This window comes from Pleurodeles waltl, chromosome 3_1, assembly GCF_031143425.1.
Source record: "Pleurodeles waltl isolate 20211129_DDA chromosome 3_1, aPleWal1.hap1.20221129, whole genome shotgun sequence".
NCBI lineage: Eukaryota > Metazoa > Chordata > Amphibia > Caudata > Salamandridae > Pleurodeles > Pleurodeles waltl.
In genome coordinates, this window is record NC_090440.1 from 1,680,683,153 (window position 1) to 1,680,703,338 (window position 20,186).

The 20,186-nt window shown below is 41.0% G+C and overlaps 1 protein-coding gene across 5 annotated transcripts in view; it reads right to left on the minus strand.

Moving 5' to 3' along the window:
• The window catches only part of ZNF385B (zinc finger protein 385B), a 1,043,801-nt gene that overhangs the window by 67,567 nt on the left and 956,048 nt on the right, over positions 1 to 20,186 (minus strand). For all 5 annotated transcript variants that reach the window (XM_069225443.1, XM_069225442.1, XM_069225444.1 and 2 more), the window contains one exon: positions 3,904 to 4,057. In XM_069225443.1, coding sequence (XP_069081544.1) covers positions 3,904 to 4,057 — 154 coding nt within the window. The remainder of the gene's footprint in view (positions 1 to 3,903; positions 4,058 to 20,186) is intronic.

The following is a 20,186-nucleotide window of genomic DNA, read 5'->3' on the forward strand; positions in this document are numbered from 1 at the left end:
ACACACGCCTTCCTCTTTTGCCTGTGTCCTCCTTGTCCTCCTACCTGCTGCCAATTATCATGCCTTCCAACCCTCCCACCATCTTTAACACATTCTGTGTGGTCATCGTACCTCTAACACTCACCCTCCATCGGTCCCCTCCCCGTAATCTTTGTGTGCTCAATTTTCACCACTTCTGTACTCCTCTTCTAACTACTTCTTAGTAGTGCTTTCATCCCTAGGTATTTTTTCTTTTTTTAGTTTCCTAGAAATAAAAGGCTGTCCGCGCCCCCTTGCCTGCAATAAAGGCCAGTTTTGTTTCTATGTTAAATGAAGATCGGGGGCAATGTGGCCTTCATCAGAGCCCCTTCTTTCTTTCTATGTCACAGAAAAATACGAAAGCCTGCAAAGAAAGTTTCCTGTCATCAACCCTTCAGTTGAGATGGATATAAAAACAAGATTTTGCATACGAACCTTCAATATAGATAGCTCATAGTTTCTTAAATTTGCTGGATTCAATGTGCTTGCAATACAAGTGTTAGCACATTGAACACAGACTTGCTGATTTTACCAGTGCTTATTGACATTTGTGAGCATAGAATACAATTAATAATTCAAAGTTTTGTTCAGCCTCAATCAGCGCCTGTTTAAATATAATATTATAACTCATCTCTCTCTCTGGAAACACTGGGCCTGATTCACAAAGCTATTTGTGTGGGTAAGTCTAAAATGCATGCGCAAATGGCTTGATTTTTTCAGATGGTGAATATTCACTAGTAAATTAGTTTATCAATGTGTAATATTACTTTACAATTGTGTAATATTATGCATAGGTAAACCCTACTGCTGGGCAGGGAGTGCAAGTATTGCCCAGAAAGCTTGGGATTTCCCTCAAGACTTCATGGATATCCACAAATATCTCCGTAACCCATTTTCATCCAGAATAGACGGAGATTTAGTCTCATCAGAGGTGGGAGTACATCCATTTAAAAGGTAAGACTGGGAGGGAACACCCTCAATTTTGGAGGAGTTCCAGGGGAAAATACTTTCCATCTGGACAAAAAAACATACACAAAAGCACAAATGTGATAGCATTAGCATTCTATACTACTGTACACAGAATTAGGCATGCTGAAATTACTCTGAACAGACACTGACAAACCTTTTAATCAGTACTCGAGACCATTTTTGCTTCACAGTAAATTGTCATCAATGAGCGCACCGCACAATTTGAAACACAGGTGCAGAGGCCCATAGTTTTCCAAATAAGTTTATAATCTGCGCTCCTAAATATTGGGTCTTAAGTCTACCCAGGGGCGACTCCTTCGCTATGGCGAAGGAGCGTCGCACCACTGGCTGCGCCAGAAGCAGAAATATAAAATGATAGTTTTCTATCATTTTATTTTTCTGCTTCTGGCACATCCAGCAGTGCAGGGAGGGTTGGAGCTGGGCCACAGGAGGTGGGAGATGGGAGGAGGGGAGAATTCACGTAAGTGCGCATGTGTTTTTGGCCAGCTGCCTGAGGCCGGCCAAACACACATGCGCATTTAGGTTTCTCCAGCCTGGCTGTGTTTGACAGCCAGGCTGGAGAAACTGCACAGACCCCAGGGCTGTGTCTGAGTGGCAGCCACTGCCACTCAGACCAATTCTGGCACTGCTTTCATGCAAGGTTTTGCATGAAAACAGCTTCAGGATTGCTGGAGAGCCTGTGCTTGTGTCTCAGTAGTGAATCCTGTGACAATGGAAGAAGAGGAGCGTGAAGCAGCAGGAGGCGGCAGGGATGAAGGCAAGGTAAGTGCTTTTTTAAAAATTGTTTTTACCTCGTCTACGTCCCTGCCCCTCCCCTTGAGTTATGCGACAGCCACCGCTGAGTCTTCATCATACTATCTTACAGTTATTTTAACTCACTCTTTCTATGCCTCTTTTTCTATGCCTTCTTTCTCTTCTTTTCACTGTTTCCTATTGTTTCTCTCACCTTCTTCACCCCTTTCTGCCTTTCTCTTGATCTGGGTCAGCCGTTGATGATGAAAAAAGTCCTGGTCCCCAAAAATAGTGCTGGTGCTCTGCAACTACAGGCCCAAATTAAGCACTATTTGTGTGACGGCAAACCTCAGGGTGCGGATTCAAAAACTGTTTTGAGATGCAGGCCATTATTTGTTCTTTGGTAGGGCTGGCACAAGCTTAGTTTGTTCTAGGAGTAAATTCTAAAGGGGCATTGCCACCTATGCCACGTGTAAGCTAAGAACCATGGACCTGATTCACAAAATAGTTGGTTATCTAAGTGCCAACGTGAATTTAAACTCACAAAAGGATTTGCTTACAAATATATTTACATCAGTATGCACACAATGATGAACTGCAGGAGTTTTAGAACTTGGATGCCTGCCTAACTAGTTGAACACCCACAAACATATGAATTTGTGGGTAATCACAAACATTTGGCAGACAGATTGCTGTCCTGGAAATGGTTCAACATTTGTGCTTCTCAATGGTGGGAGTAAGTCACTATTCTGAGTGGGAATGGGGAAGAAACATCCCTGAAATTGGGGGTCAAGAGGAGTGGTTTCTTAAAAAAGAACATATTTTCCATGTAAAGAAACAAAAAAAGGTAGCTAGTGCAAGTGCACTTGTGCATTATATTTATGACCGTGTAAACGTATACCAGTTACGTTTCAATGTATAAGTTTACTTGCCATGATTAAAAAAACGGACAAACTTTGCCTCAAGACTCTTACCTGATTTGCAGCAATTTTATCATTGAGGTGCCTTTCAAACAAGGAAATGATTTGAAGACATGGTTGCTTTCTAATTGTCAAAATCAAATGGCTATTCCATCACAGTAGTCCTTGTTTTCTTTCGTTAGATTCCTTCGCTGCCACATTTTCCCTCGCCTATCAAAAAATATATGAATTTGCTCCTCTATTACTCTCAAGCCAAACCTCTTGATTTTACTCTTAATACCTCGAGATGGGTTTGCGTTCAACAAAGAACGCAAGCATTGAATGGAAGCCACCTATGACAAAGACATTTATGAACACACAACTTAGGCACAAGCAGAACATTTTCGGTACAGTTAGGAACCCCGTTTCTAATAACTGAACACACATATTAGCCAGTTTGGTTGGCCTTGGCTTTCTACTATGAGTTATAAGTTGTATCCATTTTGGGTAATGAATAACTTCCAACATAATATTATCTATGATGATTTTTTAGAGGAATATTCAAAAGTGTACGTCGTGTGTAGGATTTAACCACATTAAGGACTTTTCTCATGTACAGAAGGACACAGATTGTATCACCAAAATGTGATTTGCAGCAAAGATCATGTGGAAGAAATGACACCCAGCCTGTCATATGTTACCTTGAAGCACCATGCTCCAGTTTTGTGTCTTTCAGTTCGAGAAATTATTTATGGACTTGGTGATGTCCTTCACTTTAAACAAGGTGTTCACACATTTCAAGCATGTTTGGACTTTTCAATGATAATGTTTACAAGGAGTTTGCAGACCAAATCAACATCCAGAGGGAATAGGACTAATAAAGCTTAAAACATTATCACCTTGATTATTTCCTGAGTCTTTAAAGAGTTGCTGGAAAATGCTGCCCACATTTCCGGTGACATCTTGGCCCCTCTATTGTTGTTGGTATACCAAATTTGCTGTACCAATTCCTGACATGAGACACCTTCTAAGGTCATAGACAGTTTACAATGTGTGGCAATTTTCACATACTCCCACCTTTTTGGCAGCATATCATATTTTATGATCAAATAAGACACAGTGTTTTTAAATGCTTCCATCATCAACATAGAAGCATTGCTGATCTTTTTCCAAAGAACATTACCATTATAGAATAATTTAAGAAAACTCTTCTCAAAAGAGTCCCAAAAAATTAAAGCGAAAAAGAGCATAAATGTTTGCTAACCTGGTTTGCTGTTGACTGTGATTGGAGGTGAGTAATTTGGAACAGTCTTTGTGCTCTCCTTAGAAGACACCGTCTTTTGTTTGCTTTTCGTTGTCTCAAGCGATTTGAGCTTCTTGGCGTGCTTGCTGCCTTTGTAGTGTGCTTCTGCCTGGCTCTATGAAGAAGAACAAATCAAGTTAGTTTTCAACATTATAAAGCCAAGCACAAGCAAAATGTTATATTGAGAGAGTATCATTAGAAAGTGCACATTTAAATCATTTAAATGTTATATCAACTTTTATTTTAATGCTATATGCACATCAAAAACAATACATTTATAAAACATCCTTTTAAATACATGGACTGCCCCTAATAATGGGAATAAATCTACACAAATTAATGGTCCATTCTGTAAAAGAAAATGAATGAACATCTTTTTCACAGAACATGCATCTTGTACAAGGACTTATCAAATGGTCATGAAGAACAGATCGTTCCTTCAATTGAGAACCGTAAGCAGAGGCCAAGTGATCAAAATTCGTCTGAAAAAATAATTATACATCAAGACAAAGTTACCTTTGGTAACTCATAGTAACCTCAATATTCTCTGCTGTCACAATTATAAACATGTTATACCTTGAAAATTGTGGAAAGAAGTGAACAAAATATGTAGTTAAAAGCAGCAGTCATAGTCTCACAGCTTAAAATACAACTCCAGCAGAGGGATTTTTCTAATTAAAGAACTGGACTTCATTTTCACAGGGAATTATGATTTATAACATTTTTAACCATTTGAAATAAAGTGATTTATTGTTTAATTATTTTAAATGGTCTTTTGGTTCTTTGGTGTTTTAGAGTAGTTGGAATATTTTAGCAAACATAACAACATTAGTTAATAGCTAGTTAATAGCGTTGCATGTTTTATGACTTACAACAATTATTTATCAGGTTATAAATAGCTATTTGCCTGCTAAGTGATAATACATAACTGTCAAAATCTTTCACTTTCGTTAAAAGGTATAAAAGTTATTTTTGAGTTCATAAAAGAGCTTGTTTGTTACAGAGATGCAAATGTTATTCATAGCTTCAAATAAGTTCATTTTTTACATAATATAAAATTAAGTTTGGAGGTTTATGTTAAGATGGTTTGCTAAGCATTATTATGTTCATGGCTATTATGTTTTAGAAATGTTGACACTGTTTGTTAAAATGTAAGTTATAGCAAACAAGACCAATCTTGTAAGTTGTTCTACACATTATGTAGGAGACTTTCAAAAAATAAGATTGTTAGTTAAAATGTAGATGACTAAAAGAAAAAACTAGTTTATAAAATGATGCACATTATTTAAGACTGGTTTCCAACAGAGGCTAGGAAAAGCAAAGTAAAATATTTCAGAATTCTAAAACAGATATAATTGTAGGATGAACTGTTTTAAATAACGTTTTCACTTAAAAGAGCAAACATTGCTTACTACAAAATAAAAATTATTTTTATAATATTTTCAAAAACAAAAGAAGCTCTTATTACAACAAGATATTTATGTGAGAGGCTTGATAAACAATGTCAAAGTGCATGAGCAGTGCAGAGCCTCCCTTTGGCCACCTGCACCTGTTCTCCGCCAGCCTTTTCATGGCGGTATTGCCGCCATGAATAGGCTTGTGGAGAATGAGGTCATATACAGCGCTGCCCTGGAGGATTAGGATCTCTGCTTCCTCCAGACCGCTGGGATCCAAAATCCTGGCAGAGCTGGCAGTTTCCTAGCAGTGAGACTGCCAGGATTTTAATGTGAGGGTCGGACCGCCGCATAGGCCCAGATCGCCACAGTGAGTGTGGCAGTCCATAGACTGCCACACTTGTAATGACCCTCTAAGCCACTGAGAAAATTGATGAGACACAGACAGGTTTCCAAACCGAGCATAGGAAAAGCATAGTAAAATATTCAAGAGTTTAAAAAAAAGATGTATTTGCAGGATAACTTGTCTTAAATAATGCTTTCACTTAAAATTACTTGTTATAACATAAAAAATATGATTCCTAACATAGTAACAAAAAAAGGAAAATATTTAAACAACCGGATACTTATGTGGGAGACTTGACATACAGATATTTTAAAAATCTTAAATGACTTAATATATAAAGCAGAAACTGCATTTCTGCAGGATATGAAGAACATGACTCTACGTTTTTGGACTGGGTAACCCCTTGGTATCTGAGCTAGGAATATGGAATAATATCCTACCTGTATGTTTATTCACCATACAAGTATGATTCTTAGCTATGTTACACATGTAGCAGAAAAGAGTGTTTTATACAGCAGTCAAACAGTATGTCACAATTATTTTGTGTGATTAATCCAATAGATCTTTGCATCACTTGAAAAAGATGTTTTTATATGTAGCTAATGATTAGACAGTGGCCACGTCAGAGAGCTGGATTTCCTCTGTGATAGTTTCAGTTTGCCACAGGTTTTGCCAAATTGTCAGATTTCAAAAAATAAACCATTTAATAGATATTTATCAATGTTTCGTCCTTTCATTTTAACGGTGGTGTTTTATCTAACATATTATGCATATTTCAATGAGGCATTCAGAAAAGAAGAACTAGGAGGGTCCTTATTCAACAACGATAACTTGGTACTTGATAGGCCAGTGTAGGCTTACTTTATTTTTGCAGTAAGCGGTTTAATTTTTTTCCGACTCAAGGACAAGTGGTCCTGGGTCCATATCTTAGACAGGGCGCACTGCTGTGATTTGTGCCACTGCCTACCTTCAACAGGACGCGCCAGATGCAGACTAGACCAGTGCGCTCTATCACAATGATAATGCTGCCCCCCGCTCAGACGTGAACTCGAGCCTGCCATGGGTGCAAAACACTAGTGAATGACATACTGGCTGCTGAAAACAAGCCCTCTGCCTTTCACTCTGCAAGTGGCATCCGGCCTGCCAATGAAAACTGGACAGAAATTGCACTGGAAGAAGGGGTGAGGAGAGTCTGCATGCACCTGTATGGAAATGTTTGGGACCCCTTTCATTGAGTATCCTTGGGGGCAAACTGAGTGGCACCACTTTGTGGCAAACAGTTAGTATGCCTGTGACAGGTTTTTGCCTCTGCCCAATGACAGAAATGCACAGTGGACAATGTTTCCTCATTTGCAATGAGCTACGCCCATGCAAATGAGAGCATGTCCCCTTGAGATCACACTTCTGCATGTGTAGAGCAGACACAAACTTTAATCTGCGGCTGCTTCTGTAATACCAAAGTGCCACAGAGGTGCAGAAGGGGGGCATACCGGCCCCCTATGCCTCCGGGGCACTTTTTTCAACATGGCCCCAGGTTACATTAATCTCTAAAAGACATGTACTGATATTACTGATGCAAAAAAGAAAGAATGCAGAGCTGCACTGTATTCAAGGTCTAGTGCCTCATTTAATCTACATTCTTAATTTACACTCTGGGACATGTTATCTTTATTTTATAATGGGTAAAACAACATTAAACGTTTAGAATGCAAAGCAAAAACCTACATGGAAATGGGAGGGTTGTGCACTTTCTGAATGTTTTTCACAACATGCAACTAAGGAAGTAATGTGATAATAAATCTCCCTCTGAAAGGTAAGTTAACTCCCTTTCTAAAAAGCCATTTGATACTCAAAAGCACAATAGACAAATGGAACGCTCATCGGTAAAGCAACCACCACCATAATTATTGTATGTTCATATAGTACTTACTAACTTAACATGAAGTAAAGGCAGTCAACAGAATTAGTAGGCATGACAAAATGATTTGTGCAAAAGTCCATTTTCAATGTTGCTAATGTCATAATCAATGCTTACATCTGAACAGCACACTTCCCAGGGGCATCAGTCAACTCCTCCTCTCTTTGATGACTTTATTTCTCAACACTAAGAATGAGATGCTATATAAATCTAAAAAATGATTAGGCGTCGCACTTACTTTCACAAGTGCCTAGCAGTGCTGGTATAATTTTCGAAGTGGGGGTGCTGCCATCAATGTTGCATCACTGGAGATATTGGGATTGTGAAATATCGAGGCGTCACATAATGAACAAGTGTAGCAAATGGATCACACTCATTCAGTAGGAGAGTGGTAGGGGTCTGGCATGTGGTGATAGTGCATTTCGGAGTACAATTTCGGAAATATTTAACTAAAGAATAGTGTGGTAGTGCACTGTCATTTTCCATTGAAATTGCCACTAAATTTGCTCAGGCATCCAGCTGTACTTGTAAAAGTAATATATTTATGTATATATATTACCTTCTGGTGGTCGCCACTAGGTAGTCATAGTTAGGACCATATTTTCATAGGAAAAGCGTTTTTTGACTTGCCTATATCTTTGGCATCATTTGACAAATCGTCACAAAATGTTCCCCAAAAAAAGTGTGCTGGTGATTCTTGTTGCACATGGAAAGTTTCAGGGTGATCTGTCAAGCAGGAGCCTAGAAAAAGCGGGGGTCAAAAAAAGTGTTTTTCCCATGTTAATTCCCATAGGAGTTTTGAACACAACTACAGCCCGAATCGCTGGACGCAATTACAACAAATTTGTTAGAAAGATAGATTTTGTTATGCAGATTGTGCGTTTGTTATTTGCTGTAACCTCGCTCAGTAGTAGTTGAGAAATTTGAGGAAATCCAAATTTGTATATCTGAGGCTGCGATGACCTTGCAAATATTGATGAGCTTGTGCAGGGAAATGCAGAGCTCTGATTGGGACTCGGCTTCAGCCTGGGGGACCGCCACCGCCAAACAAATTATAAGTGCAGGGGGGCCATGCGCTCCTTCCCACAGCCCCACGACCTTCCCAGGGCTGGATTTAAAGAATGAAAGGGGTCTGTCACAGCCCCCGGGCTGTTTAAGTTAGATGGGGCCACGTGGCCTCTCTCGAGGAGCCATTGATGGCCCAGGGGACCGGCTCCTAGTATGCCGAGGGGTGCCCACCCATGGGACACAGCTGTTGGCTCTAACTTGGTGGAGGCTTTGACAGCTCCTGCCAAGTCAGAGCAAACAGTCCAGTTACAGCAAGTGAGAGCTGTCAAACAGCTGTCAAACAGCTCTCACTTGCTGGGAAAGAGGTTTCCTCTGTTTCCACGCCTACAGAGATGCAGGCAGTGAAACAGAGGAAACAATTGCACTCACAGAGAGGGAGATGAATCTTAAGAAGCTGCCTCTTTGTGACAGCAATGGTGGCTCCGGCAGGAGGAGGGGAGCCAGCAGGGGCATCAGGCTCCCCCGTGGTCCCCAACCATTTTGACTGGATTCCCTACGGGGCACCTAAGTGCTATGGCTGGGCACCAGAGGATGGGGTCCCTGGGGTGAGATTACCCTGGGGAGGGGGGGGCTACGCAACCCCCCCTTGCCACAAACAAATAAAATGTTTAGGCTGGACTCAGGGGGAATAGAGTTCCCGGGGCCGAGATCGGCCTGGGGAGGGAGGCTACGTGGCCCCCCTCCTAAAAAATATATATATATTAAAGCCATATATATTAAAGCCGGGCCCTGAGGGATGGGGGGCCCAGGGCACAAATCTGCCATGGGAGGGGGACTGCAAGGCCCCCATCCTACCCCCTCCCAATGAAATTTAGAAGGTCAGGACCCAGGGGATGAGGCCTCTGGGGCTGAAATCAGCTGAGGGAGGGCTGCCACACAGACCTGAGGCCAACTCCTGCTGTGCATGGCCAAAGACCACGTGCAAAGTGGGGTTGAGTGGTTAGGGGGTTTGGCCGCAGGGGCTGGCCGCAGGACGTGGGGGGCACGCGGACCTGCAGCCAACTCCTACTGCCAAAGGCCATGCAGGTTGGGTGCTTATAGGGTGATGGCCACACTGCCTGGCCGCAGGCAGAGATTGAACTAACGTATAGTAATGAAAATTACTTTACCTTAAAAAAACATAGAAAATCACTGAAAAAAACAAAGGTTACAGGGTTGTTATTGTTAGGAAATAGATTTTTTTTTTTAAAAAACAATAGAATTCCCTTAAAAAAACCATGGCGGAGGCGCATGTTATAGTTACCTTAAGGCATGAGCTATAGCTGCTTGAGGTAACTCTAATTGTAACAGGTGAATTTCTATGATTTTGTATGTTTAAAATGTGAGCCTAACTATAACCTTTGTTTTTTAAGTGAATATATATATATATATATTTAATGTTTAAACTATAATGTTTGTGGATTTTGGGCTTCAGCAAATATTTATCACTTGTACAACACCAAGTCATATCTTCATTTGTTTGATGCGAATGAAACCTTTGTTTCCAACACTCTTCAACTTTACAAAAAATGTGCTTCGTTTGTGCTTTCCTTATTGCTGACATATTCTCAAATATGTGTACAGGTCGTTTATGGGTGTTTACACTTTGCTGTGTGTGAAAAATGTAATATCCTACAGCCTTTCACTTCCCTGTATCCTATCAAAATTGCTCTGTAGTTCACTTTAAGAAATGTTCTCACTTTGCTGTCAGAAAAAGAAAAGAAAGCACAAGTGCCCATGTTAAAATAATAAGAAGCCACCTGTCTTTTGACATAGCCTGATATTTGACCGCTTCCTTGGAAGTCCCAGCAAACGAGAAAGCTAAAAATAAAATGTAAATGCTTCTTTATTTCTCATTCACCTTCTGAACTGCAATGTGGTTATTTCTGGGGAAGCTGCAGCACCCACCCAACCCTACTTCCGGTATCTATGCAAGTGCCCACATGCAAAGAAAAGAGAATCAAACTTCAGTATTTTCATGACAAAACAAAAAAGCAGCATGCCTTTGTAATGGCAACAGAAAGAACGTGTGGACACTGATCCAGGCTGTGAACGTGAAATGAGCAATCTCAGCAGACGTGCAAAGGCATTTGTTTCTATCATTAGAAGTGGCCGCTGTGGACGGTGAGGCACGGATGTTAAATTTAGCAAAATAAAAAAATGCAAACATGAGGAGGAAATGGAATAGACAGAAGAACATGCGAACTGTGCTTAGAGCATTCGTTACATAATTATTACAGCATCAGACTCAGCATGGCATTTTTGCAAACAGTAATGGTCCTTGTAATATTAAGCACTTCTTCTGCTAGACCGAATATTTCTCACAAAACGCAAGAAGGTGCTCTTTGCTTGACATGTACAATTGTGAAGAGGCAAGAACTGGACTTAAAACTGCAACTGATGAATTTTATTATGATAGTTAAAATCTTCGAAATGGGAGCTTTAAAGTATTTGAATTGAAATTAAATTATTGAAGGCAGAGTAAACAATTCAAAGCAGAAACTATATCACACTGCAGAAAAAGCATTACTCTGCACATTTAAATATTGGAACGATGACTATGCTGAATGGCATACACGGTCTATGCACAGGTTTGGAGACTGACAAGACTAAATGCTACATAATAGAGAGACATACAGTATTCGCACTCAAGAGAAAGGCTTACTCTGTCATACCAGCACAGTAAGTCTTTCTGCTGATATTTGCAACGAGTGCCTGCAATATCAGTGGGAACCTACTCATTGTTTTGATTCAGTTCATTCAACTCCCATCTACTGTACTTGCAAGCGACCTGTTGGAAACATCAAGTCCAAAAAGAATTAAGCTAGAAATGTTCCTGCAAATAAACATAGTGGCATATCTATTTGTGCACAATACTGTGTAAATAAGCCTTACTAAACTTATAATTGCTAGCCCTAAGATTTAGAAGTCTTTATAATTAAAAAATGCTTTCAAATAAATCTGCTTGCATGCAGCGATAGTGCCATGTGTGAGCCTCTTCTGTGTGTGCATATATATATGTATATATATATATATATATATATATATATATATATATATATATGTGTATATATATATATATATATTTATATATATATATATATATATATATATATATATGTTTTTTTTTTTTTTTTTTTTTTTCTTCTTCAGAATTTGACCGAATGCGCTGCTTGGTAAAATGGTTCCTGAAGAGGAGTTCATCTTAGGACCACCAGTCTACCAGACATTGGGCAGTGTTATGGCAGCCAATTATTTAACAATTTCTACTGTGATTTATTTTAGGAGAGCATTTAAGCAATTTGAATTTACAAACTTAAAAACAATTACTGCAAGAATGTTTAAATTCTTTAAAACACACATACATGGTGAACAGTCTCCTGGTGGTTCACTGTTTGTGTTCATTTGTTATTTGACAACACAGGCATTGAGCATGTTGCACCAAAATACCTCACTTACAGCCTCGTTTGGAGTTTGGAAAAGTGGAAACATCAACGTATGTTGGCGATGCTCTGCAGTACTAAACATGCAGTTGCCCTTCTGTTTTTACAGTTAGTAGAATGCCTGAGTATTCATATATAGCAGAGACTCCGCCATTGTAAATGCCTGGTGGGTCATTTTCCATGTATGTGTCCACTGTGAGAAACATAGTGGACATGGGCAGGGTAAATGTTGAATGGCCCATGCATGGAGGAGAAAACTCCCTGCATGTGGGGGCTATTTTTTATTTTATTTTTTTAATTAAAAAAAAATGACCTTCTAGGAGTTGATTTTCTCAATACAAAGTAGTTTGTTGAGCAGGCACCTTAAATATGGAGCCAGTTTGACATACCTTCAGTGCACAGTTGCTTAACATAGGCCCCAACAGCCCCTGCGATGCCCTGGACTGAGAGCTACTGAGTGAGTTCAGAGGGGGGACTGTAGGAAACTACAGTGGCAGTAGTTTCCTTCACAGCAGAGAGATCCCCACATGGCAGATAGGGATCTCTATATAGACTGAACAGTCGTCCACTAAGGGGGCAAAGCTATAGCCATCAACCTACTGGCAAACTTGTGGACCATTCACTAGCGACTAAATTACACTTTTCCCTAAAAGTAGTTGTCATTTCCATTAGTAAATGTTACATTCATATAGTGTCTATGTTCTTCAACATCTGTTTAGACAGCTCCTGTAATCTCTGGTTCACACTGGCTCCCACTTACCAGGATGGCACTCAGGATCAGGCACAGAGCAGCAGGCACGCTTCCTTACCCTCATCAACATGATCCACATGAATGGCGGGAGGAAGAACTGTTGACGGAAAAGAGCTACAGCTCTATTTTCAAAGGTGGAATACTGTGCATGTGCTCATGTGCTGCCGCAAACAATGTTACTTATTATTGGGACCAAATAGGTACACTTCCACTGACATTTTGTCAACCCAGATATCTAGGACACGTGTTTGACATATTTCCGAGAGAGTGATGTTTCATGAGTTGTTATCATAAACAAAAGACTATGCCAAAGAAGACAAGTATTAGCTAAATGTAACAGAAAGTAGATATGAAGCTAACCAATGGGGTATGGATACAGTCATTTTACTGCTGTGACTGACTTAAAACACAAACCAAAGAAATGCTAGTATCAAGCAAATTCATGGGTAAAAATGTGCTGCATTCAGTTCTCAGTACTGCAGACTTCCTGATCTCACTCGATCATCAAATCATCAAATGGTTAGTTGGGAAGATGCCTTCAGTGAGAGGTGATGGCCAGGATGGCTGATCAACATTGAAGAAGTGCGATCAGAAATTAGCTCAAATGGTGATTACCACTGATGAACAAAGACAAATACTTTCCACTATGTAAAGCTACATGCATTAAATTTGGGCAAAATAAAGTTCCTGTAAAATGTATGGCAGTCTAGTCTCAAATCAACTTACATAAGATATGGGAACACATTTTGTAAATGTGACGATACACTCACTCTAGCATTTCTTTCAATGTATGCAGTCATTCATCATGTTTGATTCACTGTAATTTTGCTTTTCAAATTTCCAGAAAAAAACATTTAAAGAGTGACTGTTTATGCCACAAATTTTAATGGAAAAAATCAAGGTTGGAAATGTTTAAAAATCATTAGGTTTGAGTGCCTTCTTCAGATGAACGTCTCAAATTGGGAGCAGCATTGCAAGTGGTTTGGTATAAGTCACATTACTATTTCCATGTTAACATGACTTTTTTAAATCATTGTTTCAATTAGTACCTTGTTAACAAGCGCCTTTTAGGCCAAAAACGTACAAACATTAGCTAGATGTTTACTTCCCATGTTTATGTTTTTACAGGGTATTAGTCATTTTAAACGAACAGGATAAAAAAAAATCTAAAAATATCTATCAATAAATGTACATGTCTGGGTCACAATTAAACCCATTAGGGACAGTTATGAGGTGTTTCATTGCTAGATTCTAAACATTTTTATTTTAAAGTATATGTTAAAATGTGAAAAATAACGTTTTTCAGCTGTTTCAGTTAAAAATAAACAGCATCTGGATCATGAACTGAATAGATTTCCTGTAGGATACAGAGACATATTTATTATGGTTGCTCAGGTGTGCAGTTTAGTTGATATTGCGTTTTTATAAAACTGCAGTTTGTATCAAATAAATGTAAGAAAACAACAAAGACGTTAATATGGTGTGTAAGTCAAAGTAAATTTGCAGATAGTTTTAGCACTGGTGCACAGATTTTCAGAGTCCAATGCAAAATGACATTTTGCCATGCATCTACTCCACTTGCAATAATAGCAATGTAGGTCATTTGTTGCAATCTGGCGCCCTCTTTCTGTTGCATCGTAAGACAGCTACCCACAGAAGCCTTAATGCGGCTACAGTCCAGGATATGATGACATTATTAACTGAAACACGCTGATATACTGCATAACTAAAGTCTAGGATACCTCTGCTATATTAATTAAAAGACACAAACTGATACACCTCTCTGCTGATGGTCTTCACAGATGCTCCATTCGAATGACCTTGCATTCCACAGCATCAAACCGAGTAAATAGAAGCATGTGTTTTTCCGCATCATATAGAATATGTCACCCCATCCAAGTGATGAGGTGGCCCATCTAATCCTTTGTGTGAAAGCCCTGATTTAGAGCCAGGCACATAAGGTGCATGATGAACTCTTACCCAGCACTATAGCTTTTCAGAGATACTGCCCTCACTGAATATTATCTGCGGAGTGGTAATTATTTGATCTACTTGACGATGCTGAAAGGTGGACTTCTCAGTTTCCACCAAGTCTAGCGAATAATAGTTAAAATAGAGCTCTCGAAAGCAGGCACACTGACCCAGTGGGCTGCATTAGAATAGCCAATGGGGTTCTCTCTTTGGAATGGATATCATGATGCATTTTGGCCTTTTGTACAGCACACACTAGACAAGTAAAATAGTATTTTGCAGTACTAAATGTGATCACCATACTAATTTAATCCACCTAAGCACCAGGAATGATGAAGTGCTGGGTTGGCCAATTAAAGATCAGATCTTGTGGTCTGCAGGCTATGCACCAATGTCTGCCGCAGATACATGACATTTCTGCGTTGCCTCACTGGGTTTGGCAATTCTCATCAGGGGTATAAGTACAAATCTCTCCATCTGTATATTAACCAGGTAAACTACATCAATGCAATTGACACCTGCGTCGTCCTGCACTGGTCCGTTTCTGATACAAATAACTATATACCAATACACACAACAGGTATTTCTATGCAACACACGAACACTTATCACAATACAAATCTAGACCTATTGTATTTGCCTAATGACTTAAAAATGCTCCTCACTTTGAGCAAAGGGAAACAAATTGAGCCGCTATCACAATTGAGCTGCCGTGTACAGCACAGGGGATGAAAAGCCTTTGCATGGGTTAACATGCCATCGCTACCCATCATAATCCCCAGCATGCACTTGGGGTGTTATTAAATGATACACCAAAATGAAAAGACATATGCTGCCTGGCTCAGTCATACCGTGCAACTTTCAGTCCTTGACGGCCTGGTGGGAGCAGGCAGCTGTTTGACTAGGGGGCATGTGAAGAGATCTCTGACAGGGCATGCAAAAACAGCATCTGTGAAGGATGTCTTGCACGTTTGTCGTGGGTTTTTTTCTGTTTCCAGAATACGTTTTCCAAAATATCAGTAAAAATGACAGCCTGTGAATTGTTGGAAGGTTTCAAAAGCAAGTCAGCCTCTTTTCAAACCAGATTTTAATTTTATGATTAGATCTAGTACTTTGGATTCTGCAGGATTAACTTTGTGTGTATTTTAGTTCATATTTATTTTGAAATTTGGCTACATTACATAAACACCATTTATAAACTACACAGATTTCCTTGGTGCATTACTGCACTCAAATCTGGACCGACATCTGGACTCGCACACCGGCACAATAGAACAGATTTGCATTCTGCAATTTTAGAAAATGTTCTTTTTGCATTTGTTAAATATTACAAATGTTACTGCAAAACTACACTTGGACCAGTGAAATATATCTAATGTGGAAAATGTCAATGCTAAATTGCACAGTTACAATATTTGAATTAGAGTCGAGACGATCTACTGCTCAGTAAAGGCATGAATTAATGTAATGTTTTTATATAATTCACTAAACATGTTCTTTTATTATTACCTTTCTATCTGTATTACATCTATACCATATATGCATTGGTTCGAATGAACAATGATCAAGACCGCTTATATTTAATGTACTGCAACCACATAAAGCCATCTGATTGGCCTGTGTTTTTCTGAGAGGTCATCATCAATACATTTTAAAACACTCTTGTTGTATGGCCAGTAACCTGCAAGTTCTAGACGTGCATTATGGGCCTCATTCCGACCCTGGGGGTCTGTGACCGCCAGGGCGGGGTGCAGCGGAAGCACCGCCAACAGGCTGGCGGTGCTTCCTGGGCTATTCTGACCGCTGCGGTAAAGCCGCGGTCAGAAAAGGGGAACCGGCGGTTGCCGCCATGGGGATTCCGACCCCCTTCCCGCCAGCCAACCAGGATAGCAGGAACGGGTGTCGTGGGGCCCCTGGGGGCCCCTGCACTGCCCATGCCATTGGCATGGGCAGTGCAGGTGCCCCCTAACAGGGCCACATACAGATTTTCACTGTCTGCTTTGCAGACAGTGAAAATCGCGACGGTTGCCACTGCACTCGTCGCACCCCTGCAACTCCGCCGGCTCCATTCGGAGCCGGCTTCCTCGTTGCAGGGGCTTTCCTGTGGGCCGGCGGGCGGCCTTTTGGCGGTCGCCTGCCGGCCCAGCGGGAAAGTTGGAATGGCCGCCGCGGTCTTTTGACCGCGGGGCGGTCATTCGGCGGTAACCGCATGGCGGGCGGCGACTGCCGCCCGCCGCGGTCAGAATGACCGCCTATATCTTGATGAACAAGATGCCATATTTACATAATTATGAGCTTGGGCGTTAACACTAAGGCCCTCATTATGATTTTACTGCAGAGATCAGCACTGGCGGTCAACAGAAGATCGCCAGCGCGACGACCCCCCTTGCCGGCTGTATTATGTTTTCCCTGCTGGGCTGGCGGGAGGAAACAGTGTTTCCGCCTGCCGGCCCAGCAGGGAAAGGGGCTGTAACATTGACAGCGGCTCTATTAATGTTGATGTGCGCCGGGTGCAACAGCACCCGTCGTGCAGATCACTGCCCGTAAATCGGGCAGTGACCTGCGCGACGGAGCACTGCACCAGGGCCCCGGAGCACCCCTTCTGCCAGCCTTTTTCTGGTGGGGGAACCCGCCAGGTAAAGGCTGGAGGAAAAGGGATCATTATCCGAAGGGCAGCGCTGCTTGCGGATAATGATTTCCTCCATCGTCAGGCTGCCTGTCGGCGCTAGCCTGTGGTAGCCCTCCCTGTGATCTTTATATGGCGGTTCAGACCGCCGTGCCAGGGTTCATAATGAGCCCCTAAATGTGAAATGTGCTCTATGTACTTCTGGCAATGAGTGGGAGTTAAGAAATATGGATAGAGGCTTTGAAAGAAATTGAAAAGGGATCTACTTTGTGGAAATTCTCCTCCCTGTTAACTGTAAAGAGTGAAGACTAAACAGAAGGTTTTTAGCCAACCTGTAATTTTTTGTTTCTGATTTTGCAAAGCATTGTAAATCCCAGGCACGGTAGAGATATTGTCGTAAAACTGACTTTGGCAGCCCTTGATATCAATGGATTGCACCTTCAAAGTTCCCATCACATCTATTGCTGCTCGTTTACACTAATGACCACATCAGCAATGTAACAGCATAAAGGCTCTACTTGGGTATTCCTGTTTGCGTATCTTACTCATGTAATATGATCTTAAACGGTGGATGTAGAGTGGACACGTTTCTAAATACTTAGCTTTCTATACATACTTTTTAGGTCTGGCTTGACCATACAGCTGTTGCAAGAGCTATTGCTATTGATAGCGGATTAGATAAGGATTGTGTTTGCACCACACTAACTTGGTGCAAACTCAAACTACTCTATGTCCACAAAAAATTACCTTTACAGTGAATGGAGGCTCAAATAACAAATAAATTAACATTGCAATGGCAGTGAAGCAGATTTTGCCTCATAGTAATGACAGAAAGGATTAAGTTGCAAACCATAACGGTTTATAAACACATTAGTAAAGGTAAAATCTTCAATCAAAGCAATTAGACATAAAACAAAATTCATCTGAATACAGCATACATTAATTTAATCCAAGTACGTCAAGTAGCAATGCTAATCGTTATTAATGGCATATGCAAATTGAAGCAAATTCTCAGTTCATAAAAGAAACACCCTAAAGCTAAGCTAAAGTTGTGTGCAGATCAGGGAAATTCAGAACCAGCAGGTGTTAGCAAAATCTGCAGTGCAAATGTGGACAGGGGCAAGTGATCTCACTAACTAACAAGCTTCACATAGTTAAAAGATAACTTCTGTTCAAATTATACAGAACTAATCAAAATCCAGTGTTCTCTTCATACTTGGTGTCAGCATCCTTCTCACAGATAATACAATGCCAACTTCTTCTCTCACTGTGACCACCACATTATCTCACAAAGGAGTATTCACCTTCTCTGATTCCCATCATCCTGAAATCATCATCCAAACTAACTGCTATTCTATGACCCTCAAAACGTCAACTAACAAAGCTCATGTCTAAATGAGCACACAGTGACTCTGGTGCCTGAACCAGAAAGGGTGTTATGCAAAACAAGCAGAACGACAAAGTTTATTTCAAGTATAAAGTAAGGCACCTAGGTTTACTCAAGGCAATGCCAAATTGCACATATGCTAACAAAAATTAATTAAAATATATGAGTCATTCAGATTACTAAATCTAAACACAAAACAACATGAAAAATAATATGTGCAATAACATGCATACGTAATGAATAAATCATGTGTAAAAAAAATGCAAGCTATGGTTATATAGGTTACATATTATAATAAGTGCAAATACATTATGGTGGCAGTGCGTCATCACTACCAGTTCTTCAAAATGTATACAGAGAGGACTTTGGCTGCATCCAAAGGAGTATTTTTCCACTTTTAACTCATGCTATTGGCTATTGATTGATTGTTCCGCGATCTAGGAAGTGCATTTATTGGAATGCGCAAAGGACTACTTTACACACTCAATTATCACACATTGAAATCTTTATCTCCATTATACTTCTGAAACAGAAAGCAATCCTTTGTTTTTAAATAAGGCTGACCTTACTGTGGTAAACAGCCTTTCTGTATGCAACACATAAAAACAGCATTTGTGAATGTCTATATGTGCAAGAGTTGGCACATTAGATCCAGACCTATTGGCTTTGACAATGAGTATTGCTTCTGACGTTTCTCTGTCGTATATTGAATGATCCAGTTATAAGTTATTTTAGAGAGAAAGGCCAGGTACCCGCAACCAACGCTGCTGTAAATGTCCGCTAAGCTCGGCATTACTTCCATTGGGGGGGCCTTCGGAGAGAGAGACTCGCTCTAGTCTCTCCGCGGGTCTTTTTGGGACGACAGGAAGTGGCGCGGGTGCGCCAGGATTGGCTGACAGGTAAGTGGGGGTGGGCGTTAGGGATGGGTTAAAAAGGGGTAGAGGGGTGGGGTCGGCCTCTTTCCAGGCCGACCATTAGAGGGAGGAAGTTTTGGAAGGCGAGGGGAGCAACGAGGCCTGGTACCCAACGGGAGCAGGCCAGTAGTAACATTATCCGGCTGTGCCTAGCCGGGCGGAGGAGGCGAGCGCTTTGCAGATTGTGCCGCAGGGGCCGGGCAGCAGGAAGAGTGGGCGGCGGCCCGCAAAAGCTTACACGCATACGCGGACCCAGCCGCACCTCCCGGGTGCTCCCTGCAGGCTCTGGGGACACGGAGGTGTTTCCCCGGCCCCGGGGCGCGGAAGAGGATCACACAGGCACTCGGAGGCCTGTTTGAAGTGCCGTGGTTTACGGCGCGACGGAGCAGTTTTTTCACGGAAGAGCCGCGAAGCGGCAAACAGCGCTGGGGAGTTGTTCCCCCCCCT